The 25,171-nt window shown below is 30.3% G+C and overlaps 2 protein-coding genes across 8 annotated transcripts; both read right to left on the bottom strand.

Annotated features, from left to right (window-relative positions):
• Positions 1–598: 598 nt before the first annotated feature.
• On the bottom strand, positions 599–12,183 carry LOC148239254 (uncharacterized). Its single transcript, XM_088189867.1, has 10 exons — positions 12,102–12,183; positions 10,075–10,488; positions 8,948–9,297; positions 8,709–8,884; positions 8,346–8,640; positions 8,078–8,281; positions 4,138–4,295; positions 3,934–4,064; positions 3,661–3,861; positions 599–3,590 (listed from the first exon to the last, which is right to left on the bottom strand). The coding sequence occupies exons 2-10, from the start codon at positions 10,415–10,417 to the stop codon at positions 3,502–3,504; spliced, it is 1,947 nt and encodes a 648-aa protein (XP_088045993.1). The 5' UTR covers positions 10,418–10,488; positions 12,102–12,183; the 3' UTR covers positions 599–3,501.
• Positions 12,184–14,449: 2,266 nt separating this feature from the next.
• Positions 14,450–22,491, bottom strand: LOC148239253 (uncharacterized). 7 transcript variants are annotated; one of them, XM_088189835.1, is made up of 11 exons: positions 22,331–22,491; positions 21,513–21,640; positions 18,478–18,844; positions 17,223–17,572; positions 16,846–17,021; positions 16,333–16,633; positions 16,053–16,256; positions 15,490–15,647; positions 15,293–15,423; positions 15,017–15,220; positions 14,450–14,943 (listed from the first exon to the last, which is right to left on the bottom strand). In XM_088189835.1, the coding sequence occupies exons 3-11, from the start codon at positions 18,818–18,820 to the stop codon at positions 14,858–14,860; spliced, it is 1,953 nt and encodes a 650-aa protein (XP_088045961.1). In that variant the 5' UTR covers positions 18,821–18,844; positions 21,513–21,640; positions 22,331–22,491; the 3' UTR covers positions 14,450–14,857. The 7 variants fall into 7 exon arrangements, with proteins under 7 accessions (XP_088045961.1, XP_088045932.1, XP_088045954.1 ...); XM_088189806.1 differs by lacking the exon at positions 21,513–21,640 and adding an exon at positions 19,285–19,404 and having other exon boundaries at positions 22,331–22,483; XM_088189828.1 differs by lacking the exon at positions 21,513–21,640 and having other exon boundaries at positions 22,331–22,485.
• Between the last annotated feature and the right edge of the window lie 2,680 nt (positions 22,492–25,171).

Below are 25,171 nucleotides of genomic sequence, written 5' to 3'. Positions count from 1 at the left end.
TTTTGACTATAAGTAATGGACATTTTAAGACTAGTCATATTCAAATATAAACTTTCCTTTCTAATGACAACGTTAAAGGCACAGATACAGCGCCGGTACTCTTAAAATATAACATTGAAACTTGCACAAACGACGTTTATTAAATACAATATCAATAATAATATCGAAAAAATTGATACAAAATATTTTATAAAACTTTTTCTTCTTGATAAATAACTAAACAACACACTGTACCGGCTCTGTGCATAATATTGTTGCAGAAAATCGTATTTGTATGAAATCTTTTGAGATATACATATGCATAATAAAGCAATATTTAAACTTTGTAAATCTTTGGCACACTACCAACATCAGACAGCATAAATATATGTATAAACAGATTATATATTTTTTAAATATGTAATTGTATTTGAATATCACATATTATTATTTAAATTTAAATTACTTATTAAATAATAAATTGGAGTATTAAAACATATAAAGCTAGATAATAATTAATATTTAGTATAATTCCAATCAATATCAAATTATGTTCTCTAGCATTTCCTGAATCAAGTTGAATAGCTAAAATATATGTATAAAAAAATATAAAGAAATATTGTGCTTAGAATGTATCAGAATGTTTACTATATAATAAATATAAAGGCACTTTTTATATTTCACATAAATTGACAAAAAAATATAAATGAGCATATGTATGTATACAATAAAATTAGAAGTCAGGGCCAAAAAAATATAATGTTTTTAAAATAAAATTATACAATAAACAACAAATTACTAAAAAGCAAAATAGTAACAAACAAATATATCACCATCACTTATTGAGATTTTCATTATTTAGTAAAATAAAAACATATATTCATATATGTTTTTATGCCGGATGTCAGATTTTTTTTTCGAATTTGACATGTCCGGACTTTACATTTTAAATATCAGCCGAGCTATACTAAAATTTGATTTAAGATGACTTTATTTTTAGCTCCAAGTCAGACCAGGTAACCGATATTTTTTTAAAGGAACTCTTTCGGGTTGCAAGTCAGAATAGTAAAATGTTTTGCCTTTTTCGAGAAGTTAGAACATTTGTCTTGTTTTAATTTGCATTTTATGATCTTGTAACCCTATATACACAGCAGACACCAGATATACCCTGATATTAAATATTGATTTGGAGTTATCTTATAGAAATTACTATAAAATTATAATATAATAAGGCTACTAAGAAGTTGTGAATAGCATTAGTCTATTTTGTTAGTATTCTAAGTTAATTTTGTCTTAATATATACATATATAACTGCTTATACGAGATATATTTGGAAAGTAAAGATACGAGCCTATTAAAAAATATATGTGAATATTTTTCAGTTGCAGCACTGCCTTAAACGCTAGTCCATGAGTGACGTAGTAGAATTAACTAGGCATAACTTGAAGCACCGTTGTGCTTGCAGTGTATTTAAAATACGGTAGCCGTATTTTAAATACATCCAGCTACCGTAATGAAGCTTAAAGAATAACATGAACGTCGACGATGAAGAGGATCGCTCAACAAAGAGGACGACCTGTCTCATCCTTTCCCTTGAGCCTACCTCTTCAAAGCCTGGGAGGCGTAAGGCTTAAGACCGGCTGCCCACCGAAGTAATGACCAATTTCGGGAACCGAGGTGCAGTTGAGAGGCACGTGGTGTTTTTAGTGGGTAAAAATCCCACACCACCGGCTAATGAAGCTAATAATGCTTTGAAGGTTTTCACCGTGATAAAAAAAAAGTGTATTTATAATACACATGCGAAAAAAGAGAATCTGCTGCTGAATTACACATGAACAGGCAAGTAAATTCTCATGAAATTAAAGCAGGAAAAAGTGACGTTCATGATGAAAATAGGAATAGAAGGCCATCCGTTTACACTAGGGATTCCAATCCCGGGCCAAAATATTGATCCCGGGATTTCGGTATTGCAATTAGTCGATCCCGGGACCAGTCCCAGGATAATTTTCATGTTATTTTATCGATAAAAATAATTTAAAATGAATAATACAATATATTTTTACATCTGTTTTTTATAACGTACAATGTATAAAGTATGTATAATTTTAGTCTTGGGCTTAAAATAGACAATAATATAATAAAAATAAAAAAGGGAAGGTCTTATATATTTATTTGAGAAGATAAAAAATGAACTTTTGACAATGTATGTACATATGTACATTCATAGACCCAATTAATGGAAAACATTATTTTGAATAAAACTCACGAAGTAACATCAAAGCATCAAGCGTTTCATCATTTAGCCTTGATCTGATTTTGGTTCCTAAGCAGCCTGCTGCTAAAAAAGCACGTTCAGACTCACAGCCTCAAAGATTCACAGATGACACGTGCAACTCGTGCAAGTTTGTACACGAAATATAATGATTTTGTCAATAATAATTCGATTGTGCTTGATAAATCAATCAATCCGAAAAATTCGGGATTATGTTTTATAATCCCGGGACTCATCGGGTATTGAAAATCGTTCGGGATCCCAAGATTCCGGGATCCGGGATCCCGGGATCCGGGATCCCGGGATTGGAATCCCTAGTTTACACTGATGAACGCATTAAAAAATATAATTAAAATGTGTTTTAATAGGCATTTAACGATTGATTAAAACTTGATAAAACATGTGTAGCAAAAAAATATACAAGACTTATAAGATAATACAATCAAGAAACTCGTTCCCAGACTTACCAAATGGAGCAAAGTCCACGTTGAATGATGAAAAATAAATAAAATGGCATTCTAAATGTGAATCAATATCAAAATAAAACATTAAAAAATATTTTCTGGACTTAGTATCTATATCCAATATTCAATATTCCAATCGATGACGTGGAAAAATAGTATCTTTAGCATTATACGACATCAAAAGAATTGTAGCTCATTAGTAGAAGAATTATGACGTTTTGGACATGATTATAATAAACTGAACATAGTATAATGACAATAACTGATTCTTATTAAATTAGATTTGCAACGCAATGTAACGCCAACTTCAAGTTATTATCGACGTTGATTTAGAATTCGCCCTTGTAGGGTGCTCAAAATATCGCAAAGTGCGATATTTTGAGATTATGAATGCTTCGGCCAAACAATTTATCGGGAGGCCTACATCTAGTTATTGTTAATACATTACATTTTTAAAAATAGATTAAAAACACTATGTTATCTGGAGTCTGCTGTGCATATATATATATAATTAAAGCTATATTAAGTACTCTTTTTATCAATCGCTAAACTGTTAAAGATCTTTTTGGTGCTATCAATATACCTGGCTGTTAGAATTATAAAATAACAACAGTCAAGTATAACTGTCCAAGCATCATTAGCATCATTAGCACCAAAACGCATCAACAATCTGAGGCTTGATAATAAACATTTAATCTCAACACCAATAATTCCAATCCTATAGTCAGGATGGAGATAAATTGTAAAAAAAATATCTGCATAACTGCTCTGCAACATATCACAAATTAACTTATACAATAACAATAAAGTCGCATTATATCATGCGATATACAAGATGACTGATTTCCGTATCTGTTTATCCTATTAATATCACCTGAAATTATAAAACGATTGATTCAATAACACATTAATTTGTATAAGTGAATACTGTACTGAAATAATACCCAAAAGATTGGTCGAGGTAGGTTTGTATTCAACTGCAGCTTCGAAAAGACCATTACTCGGTAAAACTTCAATTGCAACTCTAACAAGAAGCGACGACGGACCAGAAGTGATACTTCTCATACTGACCGAAGCGGATGTAATCTTCTCCAAAATTAATCTTGCACATCTTCTATTATCACCATCTCTAATATATTTATCAGCTAAAACATTTTATTTTTAAATAAGTAATTAGCGTAAATACTATATTTTAAAATATAGATGGTTTTTCTTACAATATTTTAGAAGATTGTTAATATGTTCTATTATAATACGTGCAGATTCTAAAGCTTTCTTTGAGGTAGTTGGAATTTGAGCTTCTCTATCACACATACAGTATTCCGGTAAAATTCCAATTTCTGTACACCTTGTATAAACATAAAATAACAGTTTTAGTAGAAAATATGGAATGTGTGTAAGAATATTGATGTTATACATACGTTCTATTATCATCGAAAGGCCTGATTATTGACTTTCCAATGGCATTGGGGCGAAGGTTCACAGCCTTTTCGCTTATATCATCTAACGCAAAATCGACTAGCGTTTCGTGTATATCATACCAGCTGAGCAATCTTTCCGAATGACTTTTGAAAGATTTCTGAAACAATAATATTCTACATAATATAAACATAGATACATCTGATATTCTTAAACCAGTGCTGTATTCTTATAATGGCATGCATCGTTTACATATAGTTTGTATCAGTGTTAGCATGTTTGGCAGTTTCACAAAGGATATGTATATAATATTCTATTATAATATGTAACTAATATTTTATTATAATCAAGGGTTCCTACAAAATTGCCAAGTAAAAATGTACAATCGAACAAAAATGCTATGCCATAAAAATTATACCCAAGAATTTAGAGCGATTAAGCATACAATGGCTACGCAGACTTTTGAAAACTATTAACGTTAATATCAATAAAAAAAAATACTTAACCATACTAAATACGGATTCAATTTATTTATGATCTTTAATTCCTTTTACTGCGATTTAATTCCTTAGAAAAAGACTATTAAATTTCTGGAATATTATAGTGTAGCAATAAAAAAAATATATCTCAATATTGGTTTAATTAAGATGATCAGACGTTTTCCTCAAAAATTTTGTCTTTCTTTGTTCGCCTTGAACAAAAACGTCCAAGGTGACCTTTTTTTATCTCCCGCAGCATCGTTAAATGAACAAAACTTTCCGAAATAACTTTTAAAATGATTGTCCTCCCCAAAACTTCTCTTTCGTTATCCTCTTTTTGTCCACCTTGAACAAAAATTTTTGAAATGACCTATTTTATTTTTGAGCTTCTCAAAAATATTTCGAAGATGAGATGGTCTTTGAATAAAAAATTTCGGATTAAGCTTTCTTTTTTTAGCTCTCGCAGTAATTTGTTCTCCTTAAACAAAAATTTAAAAAGTAATCTTTTTCTTTCTTTAACTCTCACAGCAATCCTCCTCCTAAAACTAGAATTCCCGAAATGGTCGTTCAAACAAGTTTCTGAAATGACTTTTTTTAGCTTCTTTCAATTAGCGAGTGGTGCTCTAGCCCCCGGTATAAAAATTTAGGAAGCATCCAGAATATGATGTTTTCCTAGATCTATTATTCCGAAAGAAAAAAGATTTAGCACCCGTATTTTCGAAAATATTTTTTTTATAATCAATGAAAGCATTTTAATTAAAATATTAATCGAAACATAGTTGTAATAGTATTCATTACATAGTAGACATTAAAAAAAAAGGTCATCTCGGAAATTTTTCTTCATTTAGGAATCCTGCAAGAGCTAAAAAGATAAAGTTGTTTCGGAAATTTTGTTCATTTAGGGATGCTGGAGCTAAAAAAAAAGGTCCCTCGAACATTTTTGATTGAGGAAGACAAAGGTAGGCAAAATTTTTAAGAAAGTCTAAGTGACCTAAAATTAGTATGTCAAGTGAACACTTGATTCTTAACAAATGTTTAAAATTCTACATTTTAATTACTGAATGACCTGGATAACTTAACCTTCGTTTGTCCCTCGGGTCTTTTACGACTTGCTCAGAGACATCAGATCATATTGAAGAATTGACTGAAACTTCTAATAGTGACATAATTGATGTACCTCCTGGATCTATACCATATCTTTCTAAAGATAAAGGTATTGAATGGCAATTAGAGCCTTCAACATGGCCGTCAATCATCATCAAACGTGATTAGAACTACCCTTGGAATCACAAGGTATGCTGCTTCTCGCATATCAACAGAACTCTGCATTTCAATTATTGTTTACAAATATTATAAAAACTATTATTATTCAAAATACCAATTTGGAAGGAAATCGCGTATATAAAGAGGATTGGAAAAATATTGATGTTATCAAATTGGATGCATATATTGGACTTTTTTGTTAGCTGGTGTATATAAATTGAATAATGAGGATTTGGAAAATTTATAGCACGAAACAAAGGGTCGACATATATTCAGAGCTACTATGTCACTAAAACGATTCAAAATTATATCGAGAGTCATTCGATTTGATGATCGTAGTACACGAGCTGCTAGAAGAAATACTGACAAATTAGCCCCAATTCGAGAACTTTGGAATAAATGAGTTGAAATACTACCACATCTTTATAATCTGGGCGAAAATGTAACAATTGATGAGCAATTGGTTCCATACCGCGGAAAATGTCCGTTACGACAATACATGCCAAAAAAGCCGGCTAAATTTGGGATTAAATTTTGGGTGCTAGCAAAAATAGTTATGTATGGAATATAGATATATACACTGGAAAAGTAGCTGTTGAAGCACCTGAAAGGAATCAAGGAAGGCGAGTGGTTTTAGATTTGTGACAACAACTTGATGGGAGAAATGTAACAGTTGACAACTTTTTCACTTCTTATGAACAAGATCAAATGTTACTTACAAAAAAAATACTATGATTGGCACTGTTCGAAAAAATAAAACGTCAATTCCACCCATATTGCTCGAAGTAAAAGGCAAAGCAATTTTTACTTCAAAATTTACATTTACAAAGGATACAACTTTAGTGTCATACATTCCTAAAAAAAATAAATGTGTTGTTCAGCACTCTTCACAAAACGAAAGAATTGTCAGTTGGTTCTGAAAATAAACCTAACATTATATTAGATTATAAGTCAACGAAAGGAGAAGTTGATACCTTAGACAAAATGATAGCCAATTACAGTACTCAAAGAAAAACAAATAGATGGTCAATTACTGTTTTTGCCAATATATTAGATATATCTATATCAAATGCATTTATTTTATTTACATGTGTTTGTCCAAATTGGAATATAAAAAAAAATATCGAAGGCGAATTTTCATTGAAACCGTGGGCGAATTATTGATAAAAGAACACATGACAAGACGGACCCATTTGCCACGAGCGGCTAACTGCCAACAATTTATATTAGAACAAAAATGCACAACTACATCTCCTTTAGAAGTACCAACAGCAAGGATACGTGGTAAAAAAAATAGGTAGATGTCACATTTGCCCAAAATCGGACAATAAACATGCATTAGAATGTAAATAATTAACACATAAATCACTCTTTATTATTCCTAAACAGTCAACATTACCGTTACTAATAAAATTAATTTAATTATTTGCATTTTGTTTCTTTTAAGTCAAAAATTTCTACCTGGGTCGAAAAAGACCCGAGGGACTTTAGTGTACAGTCGATTTGAGGGACAGATGAAGGTTAAATCGGTTGAACGTTGTTATTTGAATAAACGTAACACATCCATATTAAATGGCCACATATTATATCAGACATATGTTAATAACTGATATGCCAATTACGATATGCTCTTGCATACAGCTGTTATCAATTGATACGTGAAATTAAAAATTCAATATACTAGATTTTTTAAAACCACACGTTTAAAAGGAAAAATAGTTATAAAGGAAAAAATCCCAAATGACGCATGGTCCAATGAGCATTTGGCCGTGTAATTTGACCATTATAATCTACTATAGGAGGCCAGAATAGGAGATAAATAAAATACATAACAGAAGATTCAACTAAAAATTTAAATCAATAATGAAGTTGCAATTAAAAATTATTTTTTACTATTTTGTTAAAATGAATGTTGAAAAACGCTGAATTTTTTAAAAAATAAAACTAATAATGAAACTGAATTAAGTGTGTAATATCACATAAGAAATGAGTTATCTTGAATTTGAGGCAAACATCTTATTGTGCATTGTATATAGTATTATGTCGCAGTTAAATCTAATAAGACAATAAAGTAATTCGATTTTCAAATTTTGGTTCCAAATAATATTTTTCATACAAAACCCTGACTATAATTCTAAATTCGAGTTGCTCTTAGCTCTAATGATAAAAGTTTATATTAATAATTAATTAAGATTCATACCTGCACATGTGGATGCAATTTATCCAAACTTTCCGGTACGATTATTCCCAAAAAAGGCATTCTTTCTTCTATTCGACCAATAATGGTACTCCTAATTTTATCAAACCTATGGCCATGATCTCCCATCACTATCACAATTGTGTTCTTAAAGAAACCGCTCTCAAACATTCTCACAAAAAAATTGAAGAGATTGACGTCCATATTCTGTAACACACAATAAATATATAACATCTACATATTATGTATGATTGGTTACTTTAAAAATTACCTTAACATCGGTTAAAACATCGTGGCTCATTTCCACAAAGAAACTGAACGCAAAATATCTATAATCTGCCATCTCAGTCAGAAACTCTTCAGTATAATTTAAGACGTGTTTATAAGACGGTTCGTTTGCCACACAATATCTACGCTGTGTATAATCCTTCTTTCTCATTTTATCCCAATGGGATAGGCTTTTTTTAAGACTAACGTACGTAGATCTATAGTAATAATCGACAGGATCATCATAAAATCCCACATCAAGTAAACTAAATGTAGCGTCCAAATACTCTTCTGCGTACCTGAAGTAAATACAAGTGTATAAATTTAGTTTTTGCGTATTATACAAAAATAATAACTTTCATTTTACATTGTTACATATCCAGAATTTTGAAACGTCTTCCATATTATCGGCATATCGTCATATCTCTTCATTGTAGAATTCATCTTAATCGTCCACTTTGGTACGTGCGGCATATCACTCCGTTGATATCCAATGAAACCAGCCAACAAAGCCATCATGTTCGGAAACGTATTATCGGCTACCTGTAAATTTACATAAATATAAAATTCAACATATTGAAAAGATATAATTCTTAAAACCACAACCTTATTCAAGCCTTTGAAAACGTTAATATTTTGTTTGTCTTTCAAGTATCTGTATGTTTTAGGCAGTGTTCTAATAAAGTTGCCTCTTGACATAGAATCTACTGTAAAAATCAAAACGCTCGGCCTGTGCGCTGGGATTTTTTTATTTCTATCAATGACCTCTTGCTTTAGCGGTCGTATTTGACTATGAATCATAATGTATATCAGTTTGAGTACTTCCATACATTTTACTCTTATCACATTCTCCTTGATTGCTACAGGAAATATGTTTATTTCGATCTGGTTTTCATATGACACTTTATAGTCGTCCATTTTGTCCCCTATTACAGTTTCATAACTGCATGTTAAAGCTGAAATAAATATCACATTATAATCAATTAAAAATAAATTAAATAATGGAAATCTATGATAAAGTAATGTTACATCTAGCTAATATATGAGGTATATTTATAAAGATTCAAGACTAGTAAAATAAAAGCGATATTTTTACTCAGTTGGAAACAATGTCGTTTTTAATAGTTAATAGGCCAGGTGTGTTTAATATCCTAATCCTGCAAGATTCAGTGCTCTGTTTACTTTATATAAAAATAAAAACTGTTGCTGTAAGACATTGTTGACTTGTTTCTGTTTTTGGCAATGATCTTATGAACAAGCAAAGTGGTGTGAATTTAATTAAAGCAGGAAGAAATGACGTTTTTAATGAAGAATGGATTCATCCATTGTCAATGATGAATTCGTTTGTTTGACAACATCAACAAGTGTCATTGTCTGATATGTTAAGCTAGCTCTGCTTATGTTGTGTAGAAAAAGAAAGCTTTACATTCAGAATATATATTTAAAGAATGAAAATATCAAGAAGCATGACAATTTTGGACTACATTGCTATGTAAGCAAGTAACTCATTTTTTAAATAAAACTTTATAACAAGAGCATCTACTAATTTTTTTTATCTTTGTACCAAAAACATTTTTAGTGTTTTTAAATTTATTAATTATTTTATAGGTTTTAATAGTTTACAAAAAAAATTTAAATACGAAAACATTCCAAATGACTTTTAAATGAGCAACTAATTGGCTGAATTTCATAAATTCAGATGTAATACTACAATATCAGTATACAAACGTTACCTTTATATTTATTGATGGCAAGTTCGGTTTGATTAAGATAAAGATTTCCATCCCAATCCATATAAGTAAGATAAGGCTGCAATTGCTCGCAATTGATAGGAGCTGGATGTTTCTTCACGAACTGCAGTATGCTTGGATCGTATAGATCGTAAGTGGGCAATATACATTCAGTGGCGTTAACAGTGTCCAAAAATTTTTGGTTTGCCTTAAAAAAATCCAACTCTAATGACTTCCTATTGCTGCTGTCGTACCAATGAAAGAAGCATAAGATTGGCACGGCCAACAGAAAAGCGAACAACAATTTGAATCTCGATTTTATGTTTCGGGGTAAGACGGTCTTCATTTTGTCGGTGCTGGTTATTTAACCCCAACATTAAATTTTTAATAATAGTCAGTTAGCCACCATCATTATATCTGAAATAAACGACAATTATTAATATCGAAATTATTATACTCTTGTACTCACTCAATAAATTTATGTATTAGAACCAAAATTTACATATAATATTATACATACAAAAGTTGTTTGAGTCGCCTAATAAAAGTTATGTAATGGGATCAAAATTTTAATTGAAAGCTAGAAAATTTTTAATTGAAAGATATGAAACAACTGGAACGTCATTTGGGGGCATTTGTTCCCCCTTGAATTTTGCCATAAAAATGCATGTCATTAAATAAAATACTATGAATCCTAATAAAATCGAAATATTAAAAAAAAACAACCATTGACTGATCAACTTTTGCCCCCCCCCCCCCCATCTTCTGAAAAAAGCTAAAATGATGTTTCTACAAATCAAAAAGAGTAGGAGAAAGAAAAAGTCGCTCTTTTAATGTTAATCGCTTCTTGGGCGCTCGTACACATACGTGTGCAAAAAAGTGTAACATTTTGGGCAAGCGCACACATATAGTTAGGAGCAGAAATCTGAACTCGTACGTGCACACACAAGTGAGCAACATTTCTAACAGGAAAACTTAAAAAATATCGCTCGGTAAATGGTTAATGTCATTCAAAATTGCATTCATAGTCCAAAAAAGAACCATGCGATCTGACATGCTTTATAAATACTGTGATGTAACGATTCCGCTACAATAATATGAGGTTGGAGAAATAAAAGGATAAAACATGAATAATAATCATGAATTATGATTAAAAAATTATATTTTTCGGTGGAAATAATTAACAAATTGTGCCTACAATGACATAAACGGATGTGATAAAAAATTACGCTATTAAAAACTAACAAAACGATATGATAGTGAAAATGTGATTAATCTAAAATTGACTCATTCAACGATATCCACAATTTTAGATCTTCTGTCAATCATATCTAATAAGTGATTCGGATCTACAATTTGATTTAGAAACGAATTATCTGAAGTTTCATGACTATATAAGCAAAGGCATGCAGTCTTTTCAATACTTAAAACTAAAGGTATGTGAACTACAACCAAATTTCTAATGCAAAATGTGTGAGAATATAAAAAGTATACCATATTGAAAATACGGTATTATGAAAAAATAAGGTTTGAGATACGAAGCGTCTCGTCTTGTAAGCCTTTAAATAGAAAGTTTCAGAACAAAAATATAAATTAACAATAATTGCAATACTCCATTGAGTAGCGTATTCCTATTATTTATCAAGATCAGCAATGGAATTTACATTATTATGCAATTTTAAAATTTTTGTATTGAAATTAATATTTTTAAATGTGACACTCTTCTTCGAAGCCGACGATATATAAAAAATTAGAATTCATACATTAGTAAAAATAAATTTTATTTTTAATTAAAATCATAGTGACATTCATAAACATATATGATTATAATCAGAAATAAATATCAGATACTGGTTATTACAGGTAATATTATGATTTGTTTATAATGTTTTTCAATAATTCTAGCTGAGATTATATAAAATATCATTTTCAGCTCTTGACATATTGTAATTAGGTGAATTAAAAATGGACTCGTTTTGTACCAATAAAATATAAATAGAAAGCAAGATCGTTTCACTGCGATAACTTACAACGATCGAGTACGGAGCATCACATGAGTAAACAACCACAACGACCAGCGGAACTTTAGCAATGTATTAGTGTTGCCATAGCTCTGAAAATAAGAGAAATCCTAAAAATTACTAAATGTCGAATTAGGCATTTTAATAGTTGAAAATCCATATTTATTAATTTTAAACAAACATTTTCGAATTTTATTTCAATATTAATATCGATTTGCTAAAAGTTTTAATTAAAATCTTTTACTAAAAAACATATATTTTATCATTTTTATTTCTAAAAATGTATTTATTCGTTCAGTAGCAGATTGTTTAGGTGAACCTCTACAGGAAAACAACAGTCAGTAGTGTCTCACATATATTTCAATAACAGTCACGTAATTATTATAAACTTTTAAATAAAAATACTACATATCACCATCCGTCCGGCAAAAAATATATCTCTAATTTTTTATTGGCTTATCATTCCAAATCATAGTTGTGCTTGCTTACAAAAACAAAAATTCTTTCTAAAAATTGAAAGAAAATATGTAAAGAATAATGAATTATTTAAAGCCGTTTATGTTTTTTGTAGTGATTTTAATTTAAATTTACTTGTAAATCGTTTTTTTATAATTATAGTATTATTTAGTAATTGTAATATCAAAATTATTATTAAATATCATATACTTGTTTTTTTATTAATTGTTAATTACACTAATAGTAATTAAATTACTCTGCATGTATTAGTTATATATTAGCACTGTATCATCAGCATACAGTTGAATCCTCCCTGCAAGTTAATATAGGGTTAAATCATTTATGTATAGATTAAACAATAAAGGTCCCAAAATAGAACCCTGTTGAATTTCACACTTCTCCACCTCACATTCGCTTTGTGTACCATCTATTACAAATACTTGTCTATTATTTAAATACCCTTTTAATAAATTTTGCATTGATCCTACTATTCCAATATTTTGTTGTATTTCATTAATTTAAAACTTGTGCAAATTATTTGATTTGATTCTGCTACTGACGAAAATTAAACCATCATGGACGGTAACAGAAGCATTTATTCACCACTCTAATGCCAGTAAAATTCAATAAAAAGTATTTTAAACTAAAATAAATTACCCAAATTATAACATATCTCCCTTCCCCCTTTCCCATAAAACTGTAGTAAAATATTTTGTTCAACGGTAATTAAAAGGTTTCGAATTTTTTTTTAAATTTATATATAATATTTTTACATAATGGGCTTTTCAATACAACCTTAAATAGAATAATATTTTTTCTGAAAAAAATGATTAATTGTAAATATTAAGTCTTAAACGACATATTTTCCCCACCTAAAGTAATTATAAATTTTAAAATTATTTTAAATTTTGCCAGTCATCATGCTAAGGTCAGATATTTGTAATATATTTTGGCGACGGAATGGTGACAGGTGGCAATTAGACACAGATAGAGCCGCTGCAGTAGTAATTTATTGAATTTTAATGGTTGTTTACATTATTAAATGGCGGACGCGAGACGACGCGTCCGAACGCCCGGAAGATTGCCAGACGAGATAATAACCGTCACGCCAGTGCTACTCAAGTGCCGCAAAGTTTTGGCCATAACACATCTAGGCTCCCACAATATTTACAATCTGGAATCGTCAGTGCATTCGTTGTATTTTTATTCTCTCATTTATTACTTGTAGATAAATTAAAACTAAAATAAATATTAGAATTCGTTGGCCAAATACAGCCCGCGGCCGCAATTTTCTCGCAAGTTGCTTTAGTGCAGTGATGATAAGTAACTTGAGACCCGCGGGCCCTGGTTTTAACAATTTTGTACATACAATAACACGATAAATTGGGGACGTTCTATTTGGATGCCCATTACTTTATGTATGAGCGAGCCAAAGGGAGAATATCTCACCACACGCGACTGATTATATGAGTATTTTCTAGCCCCCAACTACACGCACCCAAATAGCATGTCCACAATTTAACGTGCTATTTGGGGGTCTGCTGCATTTTATAATTTTTCGTTTTTTATTAACTACTTATATATTTATAGTTTTGTTATATTTTTAAATTAGTTTATTAAATTTAATAAAAAATCAAACAGCAATTAAGGTTTTGTTCAATATTATATTATTTTATTTTAGATAAAAATGTAATTCGGCTTTTTGTGAGTTGCGGCCCGTGTGGCTTATCAGGTATTCCGTTGCGGCCTGCTTCGAAAAAATGTTGCTGACCACTGCTCTAATAGATTTTAAAATTCATTTTCGACAAAAATGTCAGTTAACATGGTCAAGTTTATTTAAATAACGTATGCACCTTTATGGAATGTTATTAAATATTTTAATCAAAATAAAAATGCAAAAAATACTGCTTATTTTTTATTTTAGAATAATGTGATACAAAATCCAAATTTAAAACAGTTTTTGTCTGAGAGGTAATGTTAAATAAAGCATTATGAAATCAACTATTGATACAAGTTAAAAACATTGTGAATAAATATTCCATAGCAGAAAGATAAACAAACTTTTTGTGTAGGTATATTTTATCAAAAGAAGTAATATTTTACAATTTTTTGTATACTTTATTTGGCCATTTTTTATATATTATTATTAAATACTAGTTATATTTATTATAAATCACAGCCACTTGGTATATTTTAAAATGAACTTGTCCCTTTTAAATATTAAAGACAAGTATCACAAATGTATGTAACAGTAATCGCATTGCATCTCTCTTTACATCAGAAATAGTTTCTATTTGACATTACAATTATCACAAACAATAACAATACATTCTCATTATATCGTGTGAAATGCAAGAAGACTGGTTTCCATATTTATTAATTCTATTTATATCACCTGAAATAGAAGATTTATATTACATTAAATATAAACATATGTAAATAATTGGTTTTATTATTATATTATATACCTAAAACTTGTGGTTCTGAGTTAGGATTATATTCAACAGCAGCCTCAAAAAGTGCATCACTTGGAGATACTTTTATTATTGTCCTAACAAGCAAAGATGGAGAACTATAACTGTATGTTTTCATTGAAACAGTACTGGATAATATTGAAGTCAAACTCAAATATGCACACACTCGATTATCATTATTTTTAATATACATTGATGCTGAAAATTATCCACAATTAAATAAAAATAATATAACTAAATTTATATGATATGCAATTGTATTAAATTTACCGTCTTCCAACTGTTTATTAACATTTTTCACTATCAAATCGGCTGTTTCCATCGATTTGGATGAATTGTTTGGTATTCGAGCTTCCTTATCGCACATACAATATTCTGGTAATATTCCAATTTCGTGACACCTAATAATATATAAAAGATGTTTTATATAAAATTCTTATATACAATAGAAAATCGTAATTACTTACGATCTGTTCTCATTGAATAGCTTAAAAATTGACTTCCCAATGCTCTTATGCCTCGGATGTTTAGTTATAACGTCTAAATCGTCGAACGCAATATCGATTAGCATTTCGTGTATATCGTACCAACTTAGCAAACGTTCTGTATGGCTTTCCAAAGCAGTCTGTATTATATAAAATATTTTTTAATAATAGTATTGAGTTTGGATTATTGTTACGAATCACCAATCATGAGTGCTAATACTGCTAATATCAATAAAAACTAACAAGTTTTTCGATTTTTTTTGTAAGCGTTCAGTCTTTATACATTTTTTTATTCAACTTATCAAGTTCATAATTTAGATTAAAATAAACACTTAAATCCCCAATCCTAGGCTGTGCACGAGTCTCAGTTTTTGATCTTAATTAGCATAACCTGCCTTTCCATTCTTACAGGACAGTCTGATTGCCCATGAGTTGCATGTCTCCAGAACAGTGTTAATTACTTTAACATTTTATTACTGTACTTTTGTGTATTAGTTGCACCCATGATGTGAACCCGAGTCGTGAATAAATAATTATATACATACCTTTAGATGAGGATGACTATTCCTTAGTGTTTTTGGTAAGATTATACCTAAAAATGGCATTCGTTCTTCAATCCTGCCAATAAACGTACTCCTAATATCGTCAAATCTATGACCGTGATCCCCCATGACTAGTATTATAGTATTGTCAAACATATTGCCGTCAAACATCCGTTTAAAAAAAGCCAATAAATCATCATCCATATTCTAGAAATAAATTATTATATGATTATAAATAACTATTTAACAAAAGTATTTACAAAAATGCAATTGATTGGTTCACCTTAATATCGTTTAAATACTCGTGACTCATCTCTACGAAGAAACTTAAAGCAAAATATTTGTGATTTGCCATTTCGACGAGAAACTCTTCGGTATAATTCAGCATATATTTATAAGATGGCTGGTTTCCAAGGCAATATCTCCATTTTGACTTATTCCAAAACTTAAACTTATTATATTCAATATTTGATAATGTATCTTTTAAGCCAACGTAACTAGATCTATAATAATAATGGACTGGATTTTCCAAGAAACCTACGTCCAGATAACTGAATGTGGCATCTAAATATTCTTCAGCATACCTGTTGAATAATTAAGAGTTATATAAACGATTGTTTGGTGGTCAAAGATACAAGCAAGATCATTAAGTCAGTATTTCTGGATTTCAAGAAAACTTTTGAAACAATGAAGTGTATATTTAAAAAAAATTGCAATATATATATATGATTTTTTAGATTTTTTACACAAATTACAACTGTACACCTATATTTATTATTTATAAAAATATAATTACATTGTTACATATCCAGACTTGATGAAATCCTTCCATATGATTGGCATATCATCATATCGCTTGACAGTTGAATTGTTATTTATACTCCAAGTTGGCACATGAGACATGTCTTCTCTAGGATACCCAATAAATCCTGATAATAATGCCATCATGTTTGGAAATGTATTATCTGCAACCTATGTAAAAAAAAAAGAGGTTAATAACAAATTAAATTACCGATGACAATGTCCAAATATATTATAAATCTGCACGGTGAAGAAATTTCTAGGATAGTGCTTGAAAATGAATATAGAAAAGAATTATTATTAAATAATATGCATTTAGAGTAGTTTTTTATAACCTTGTTGAATTAATTTTTACTATATATAAAGTAGTACCTTATTCAATCCTTCAAAAACATCCATATTATATTTATCGTGTAAATATTTGTAAGTCTTGGGTAAGCTTCTCAAAAAGTTCCCTCTTGACATTGAATCAATTGTGAGAATCAATACACTTGGTCTGTGTTTCGGTATGGCGTTATTTAGTCTTAAAAGCCCTTTTTGCAATGGTTTTATCTGGCTATGAATCATGCTGTATATATGTTTGTTATTATTTTCACACTTCACTCTTATGACAAATTCGTTTATTGGAATAGGAAAAGTATCAATATTTTTCAAGTCTTCGTATAATACTTTATAATCGTTTAATTTGTCCAATTTAACCACTTCATAGCTGCATTTTAGATCTGAAATTACAAATAAAATTTAATAAGAATCTTACAACATATAACTTCACGGAAATGTGTTTTTTTTTATTTATATTCCATTTCTTATGAATTGTTTAAACATATTTCTCAGGGATGTCATTTTCGCTTTTTCCAGAGGTGGGGGGGGGGGGGGGTGAAAGTTGACCAGTCAGTAGTCGTTTTTTTAATATTTAGATTTCATTAAAATTATATTTATAAGTAAGCAAAAAAATATTTATAAGTAAGAACATCATTTAGATATGAAAATAATAGTCAAATACCGCAAACATAATCGAATCGACATATTAAAAGTTGATGATTAACGCCTAAAAGATTTGGGTTTGAAATTCCATATAAACCTAAATGTTTTTCAATTTATATTTTATCTAAGGGATCAAAATTAGTTATTATTATAATTTTAATTCTAATCGTCCTCACTGATTAGGTTCCTTTAGCTTCTCCTAATCCTATGGATGAATGTTATGATTGATTAAAACCGAGCTAGGTCATGTATCTGTACGTGGTATCAAATAAATTAACTAATAAAAGGCCAGATTTAATTCATAAAGAGCATATGTATTAAAAAATATATAGAAGTATTCTACAATATTATATAATTATAAGCTAGAAAGTAATTTAATCTTAAATTAACAGCTATTTTCATATATTTATCAAAATAATATCAACATGTGCTGTTTCGTATTGTATATGTTTAATATACTAACTATTCTTGTGGGTGACAGTAATTTAATAGTTCAACACTGATACATATACTGTGAAAAAAGCATTTTAAGAAAAAATTTCAACTTGTTAATTTTGCCTGCATAAATGATACGAGATAGTAATTAACCAATTAAATTTAGAAATAACAATTCCTTTAAAGTCATCAATAGCAATTAATTTACCTTTATATTCATTGAGCTGCACTTCAGTTTTGTTCAGATGGAGTATTCCGTTCCAGTTCATATAAGTGAGGTATGGTTGAGGTTTGCCACACTGGATATCAACTGGAGGTTTATTGATGTACAAGCTGATTTCCGGGTCGTATATATCATACTTGGGTAACGTGCACTTAATTTCTTTAACATTATTTAAAATTTTAACATTGTCTAAGAAAAACTTGAGGTTTGAATATATTTTTCCATGACGGTTTTGAAAGTTCAGCACGCATATCAACCCAAAGGCGATCAGAGCGATCACAGTTATTTTAAATTTGGCACTCTTATTCCTGGCGAAGAAACCTCTCATTTTGGCATAGTGTGATAGTAAGTTCTGAAAATATTAAAAATAATATTAGTAATATCAGTTTGAATACTTAATTCAGAGCAATAGTAATTTTAGCCAACATGAACACTGACTAACTATAATACATTAGACGGAAAACACAAAACAAAAATATGCTATATTAGACATTTAGTAATGGAGTCGAAATTAATAATGTAATGGTTAGTTTAGTTGTTGTTTCTTTTACATTAATTTTGTAGCGATTTGTAGATTAAGAACCAAAAAACATCATCTTAAGAAACTATATTAAATGTCTGAAAATATTGTATGTAGTATGATTTAGCTGTGGTAGGCCGCGCAGTGAGGAACACAGTTAATATATATGACTTAGTTTCGGTTAGGTTAGCTGTCGTTGATTTTTCAACAAGTTCAATGTTAGTAATTTTAATTGGACGAACGAATTGAAAATAATGAAATAATTTTAATACCTGATTCGATTTTTGTTCGTCAATGCTATACATCGGCCTAATTTCTTAAATATGCAATAAGATGACTCACCGGTAGTATACAAAACGTTCAATAAGCATCCGTAAACATAACCAGTCAAGCTAAGCCAAAACAAATATGCTATTTTTACTTTAAGACGTCAGTTTTCTTGCCTGTTATTCCTCCCTACATAGGTTATCGATTTTGTAACGGGAGCGCGTAAAACGACCTGCTACGCTCGCGATTAATGGTTCACTGAAGTCACGTGAGCTTAGGTTAGGGTTAACTTTAAGGGGGAGTCCCACAAAATTTGATTAAAACACATTCATGTACATAACTTTTATGTAAAGATATATCAACAAATATATCAGCATTTCTCAAGTTATAATCTAGGAAAATATAATCATAATTTTGGAAAGTAGATTACATGATTTTAAATCAAGTAAGAGAACATTTAATTAACATACGAGACTGAAATTGAATAAATCAAAGCTTCACTTTATACAAATTTGTACGGAAGTCATTGTATTGATTTAGATCTAGACAATAAATAGCCACAGAATTACTAATGAATGGCTTTTATATCCAGACTCTGCGTGACGCCTCGTTACTAGGCGCATTTTATCTTTTAATATTATTGCTGAACTGACGAATTTTGTCAAAAATTATCACTGCTAAGGATTGTGTGGCACATACCCTTCAACTGGCGATATGTGATGCTGCTGGTGTTGTGATGTATATTTCCCGATAATGGATGTAGTATGTCCATAAGATCCCGTTCATTATGATGTTAAAAATAAAACTTTAAGATGCAAAAACAACGGTATAGAATATACAGTGAAAATAATAAAATAAAACTTTCTTGATTAAAAGTGTTGTTAATTGAAAAATAAATTTTACTGATGAAAAACTTGAATTTACGGCGTACAAGACTTTTTATTTATAAATACCATGCTAATATTCTTATTGGCCATATTAATATGACACTTATGATGAACTGATATATTGAGAATACATGTAGGTTGCATTTATATTGTAACCATTTATTTACTTTTCAGATAATATACATTAAAGTGAATAAAACCAAAACACCATAACTTATTTATATATTTTAGAGCTATGAAAAGCGGGGTACATTCAAATAATCATTAAAAAATATAAAACGACTAAAAAGTGCCAACAGCAAATAAACCATTGTTTGTTATTTTTTTAAACCACAATTAATTGACGTTTATTAAGATAATAATGTGCAATTCCCCATATTAAGTTTATTTTCTCTAAATACAAATACAATACTATTATTTTATATAAATTAGTTTATTCCCAACCTAGAATCGAATAAATAAATACCCTCTTTGAATGGTGACGTGTGATATATGTCATGCGTAGGGAGTGAAATAATACAGACAGAATGAAGATAAAAATGTACAAATAATAGAAAGAATTTCGTGAATGCAATACCTACTATTGTTTTCACTTCGCCAGTCATCCCTATCATAAAAGGGGTGCAGTCGTTTTTCTATTCCATAACATATTTAATGGGAACTGCTAGGTACCGTTAGATTTGCTTGAGTTAAAGCAAATGTATTAATTTTATGTTGACACGTCGCGCATATAGCAAAATACAAAAATATATAAATTACATTTTAAAAATTTACGCTGAAATATCGGCCGGTAGGGATTTTTTGCATAGGTAGGGCAGACCGATATTTTGGCCCTCTTGGGCGAAAAGTGATATTATTATTCTACTTTGATATCCTACCCCGATTGTCGTTTTCTTAGTTTTAAGCCATGTACGGATTTAAAAAATATATTTTCGGTAGTACCGGTATTTCATTTTTTAATACTGGTAGTATCGAAGATAAATTTATGTCCCAATACCGGTATTGCTGGTATTGCAATCCCTAACCATTGTAGCTCCACTAGTTTTTTACAAGTTTTTCTATGACCTTTAAGAACTAAAACATGTCAAAAGTCTTTCAGTTGCTCACCACTACATACATACATATATTTATATATGTATGTATGTAGTGGCGATATGGCGGTATGTGTGCACATATGCATTTATAATATAATAAAATATTTAGGGTACTTCTGTTTTATGCCAGCTACCGACGCGAAGCGCGCATGTACACAAACAAACAATTTAGGGCACGCGCACATTGTCTTATGTTCGTGCGTTTTTAACATGTGATTGACGTGCGAAAAATTAATCAAAAAAGGATTTTACCTCAACAATGGATATTTGGAGGGCTTTGTCTGGAGACGAAGGATTGTTTTTTCGTTCAAGTTCCTGACCGTTCCAATCAAAATCAGACCGAACTCGATCATTGTTACCGTTTTATGGCAACTATACACCTACAATAAAATTACATTAATTTGGTTTGAACATAAAACGGTCAACCATAGCCTTAACTTTATCAACAATCGCGATCCTTTTCAAGCCATTCTTGATGATATAGTATAAGCTATAAGCCTTATAGGATAAGGCAAGCCTCGGCAGCCTTTTTTGGCTGCGGGTCAAAATAATTAATATATGACTATTAAGAAGACTACTCGGGTCAGTGAATATTTTTGGTCCTAACAATCATATATGTGATCTGGTCGTAATATCGTAACACATATATTCACTTAAAATCATAAAACGGGTTACTTAACGACCCGCGGGTCATAGGTTTCCGAGCCCTGCTATAATGTGACCTGATTTTGAAATTATCAAAAAAGGACACTAAAAATAAAAAGCCATCTCGGAAATTTTTGTTTGAGGAGGACAAAGGAGGACAAATTACTACAGGAACTAAAAATGAAACGTTTGAGAAACCATATATTACTCTATTGCCAATTCCTCAATGTAGGGTAAACGACCTTTCGGAGTATGGCTGTCTCTATTGCGCATGTGTTATCATACAATATGAAGGGTAAGCCATCGAAAAGATAGCAGTCTAATTATTAAATAGTATATTTATTATATATAGTTAATACTTAAATTTTATATTATGTTCACGATAATTTAAAATAATTTGTAAAATAAAATACTTTATTAAATACCCTTATAAAATCATTAGTTTTTGCACAACACAATCATCACTAGAGGTGATTCATTGATAACAACAAATTCACTATAGGTTATGTAGACCAAAGTAAGCAATCCCATCTAACTGTCGGTAATATTGCGATCGACACAGATGTCGCCATTGCGCAAATTGAATATGCACATAGGTATGTAGGTATGTATGTATGTACGTGTGTACATGTCGTCGGCTTGGAAGCAGACCGCCACAACCCCTAATTTATAGATTTTTATGAAAATATTGCAATAGTGTCATAATATTAAATTAAAATGACCAGACGTTCTCCTTTAAAAAAGATTGTCCTCCTTTGTCCTTATTTTATCCTTATTTGTCTCCCTTGAACAAAAACTTACAAAAATATTTTTTTTAGCTCTCGTGGCAATCTGTTCTTCCCAAATAAAAATGTAAGAAATGACCTTATTTTAGCTTCAGAAGCAGAAATGACATTTTTATTTTTAGTGTCCTCTGATATTTTTAAAATCTGGTCACCTTTATTAAATTTTCAGATATTTTAAGTCATGTTATATATTTTAAACTGCTACTCCGCTGTCATCACCAGTGGTTTAGTGCAACTGTCGCCAACCTTTCGGACCTCACGGATCACTAAACTCAAAATTTTGTATCCCGCGGACCACTAACATTAGTTTTTCAATAAAGTAACATTCTAAATAAGAAATTATTTTTGCATTCAAAGCTATTTGCCAAAAAAAGTATTATAGATACATTCATTATGAAAATTAATATAAATTAAACATATTCAATTTTATATTGTGGCAAGAATGTTATTTCTGTAAATAAATAAAAGTTGTGAATCGATTTTAATCCATGTAAAGATGTTTTATTTTTAATACAATAAGCTATTTTTGCTCTAAATTGGGGCGTTCAGAGCACAAAGGGCGAACTCGATATCTGATCAAAAAAATTTCACCACCTCATAGAGATTATAGTAATACTTTTTATCTTACTGAGATTGTCCTTATTTTATAAGGAATTCACGAATTTATAAATTCATCTGCAGATTTTTGGCGTTCTGGTTACGAGCACAAAGAACGAACTCAACAATATAATATCTCTCTCGTACCTACGTTTATTTTTAATCTCGTTTTTTTCGAAATGGTCATTTGTGAGCTCTAAATTAGTTAAACGTCAGCCTAGTCATTACAGTCGAGTTTCTCTTTCTGCTCTTAATGCCTCAATTGATATTTGTGCATAAAAATTAGTCACGTTCACGTCAAGTTATATACGTACATACATATGTTAATGTATACACAAAGTCATGTGATCCGTGTCTGCGTCCAAAAAATCAAGTCATCTGCAAAATGGGGGCAAATTCTGTACTCTGGACATTGAACTAGACCAAGGTTGACATAAAGAAGGAAGCGGCTGCTTTATTGATCTCGTCTGTTGATAATACATTTTCGTACGAACATATAAAGCTAAAACGTTTTTGCGTCTAAATTTAAGAGCGTAACTATAAGTTTTTGATATGTTTTTGGAAACAATAGTTATTGATTTGGGCGCTGTGTATCCGATTTTATACACATGACCAGGTGGTGTATTTCTCACTCACTTTTTGCTGCTACGACCAATTACCAGAAGGTAGTAATGTAATTAGATTTGCTTGTTTACTTACTGCACTTCTATGACCGTTGCATTGTAGTGTTAATAGTTTGTAACCTGTCAACTAAACAGGGTTGAAACAGCTGTTAAATATTTTGAACAAGTGGGAGATATGGCAACATGACTTGGAACGCTATATAACGCTTTATTTTTTTGGAACGCTAACGCTACCTCGTCGCCGCCAATTACACAGCCGTTTGAGGCAGAGAAAGATGTTTTATTTACATTAGAATCATTGCCTATTCTTTAGGATAAAACCCATAAGAATTATGTAAATAAGTATAAGAGAAATGATGCTTTGGAAAAGTTGCTGATAATTTATAAAAAAAATTAAACATCTGGCCACAATCGACGATATTAAAAAAATAAACACATTAAGACCAAATAACCGCCGAAAATTAAAAAAAATATTAGCGTCTCGAAGATCAGGGGCCGGGGCAGACGATGTTTATACTCCGAAGAGTTGGAACTTGCAATATCTTCGTTTTTTGGACAAATTCGAGCGACCCTGAGTATGTTATTTTCAAATAAAAACGCTTCAAATATTTAATGCATTTATTAAAACAAATACAACATAACCTAATAAATGAATTCAGGCAAATATTTATTATTAATTCTTGCGAATATCCAATATACCCTCGTTATTGAAATAGTGACAAAAATTTTCTCTTATCATTTTTATATCGTTTGGTGAATTTCGATTGTTAATGGACTCCAAATCAAGTAATTTATTCATTTCCATCTTGTTTTGTGATTTTCCAATTCGATATCAAATAAAGCCGTGGTTGGGTTTTAACCAAATAATTATGTAAATAACAGCACGTCGCTTTTTTTTCACCCGAAAGTGTTCTCAAGAAGTCTGATGTCAGTCTCGACTGATCGTGTAATATTGTCCGTCAGTCCATCAGTCCGTTATCAGTATTTTTACGATCAAGATCACAGACTGAACGTGTAACCTACATCTTAGGATCAACATTTTACTATGTGACTATTTCGTTACAACTAAGCTGGCAGTATGCTATTACTGTTGTCAAAATAAAATGAATTTATCTCTAAACCAGTGCGTAACCGTTACAATTTAAATATATAGTGACAATATCAACCTTATAGGTAGAAATCACTCGGAACTTTCGGTTTGAAAGTGTAAATTAAGCAAATTTATCTAAAGTTTTTATCTAAAATGTCCCAGGAACTCTTT

The sequence above is a fragment of the Plectrocnemia conspersa genome, unplaced genomic scaffold, assembly GCF_051122295.1.
Source record: "Plectrocnemia conspersa isolate PC_06_02 unplaced genomic scaffold, ASM5112229v1 ptg000001l, whole genome shotgun sequence".
NCBI classification, from domain to species: domain Eukaryota; kingdom Metazoa; phylum Arthropoda; class Insecta; order Trichoptera; family Polycentropodidae; genus Plectrocnemia; species Plectrocnemia conspersa.
Note: the sequence above shows the minus strand (reverse complement) of the source record. Positions and strands in the feature narration are given on the sequence as shown.

Bases quoted from the DNA above. Each gene is read 5' to 3' on its own strand.
- LOC148239254 (XM_088189867.1), bottom strand. From the start codon at position 10,417: ATGAAGACCGTCTTACCCCGAAACATAAAATCGAGATTCAAATTGTTG. The intron at 8,282-8,345 runs GTAATTTTTAAA...TGTGTGTTACAG, and splicing joins ATGTTTTAACCGATGTTAAG to AATATGGACGTCAATCTCTT. The intron at 4,065-4,137 runs GTATGTATAACA...TGTTTATACAAG, and splicing joins CCTTTCGATGATAATAGAAC to GTGTACAGAAATTGGAATTT.
- LOC148239253 (XM_088189806.1), bottom strand. From the start codon at position 19,317: ATGTATAGCATTGACGAACAAAAATCGAATCAG. The intron at 18,845-19,284 runs GTATTAAAATTA...TAATATTTTCAG, and splicing joins ACGAACAAAAATCGAATCAG to AACTTACTATCACACTATGC. The intron at 16,257-16,332 runs GTGAACCAATCA...ATTTATTTCTAG, and splicing joins AGTATTTAAACGATATTAAG to AATATGGATGATGATTTATT.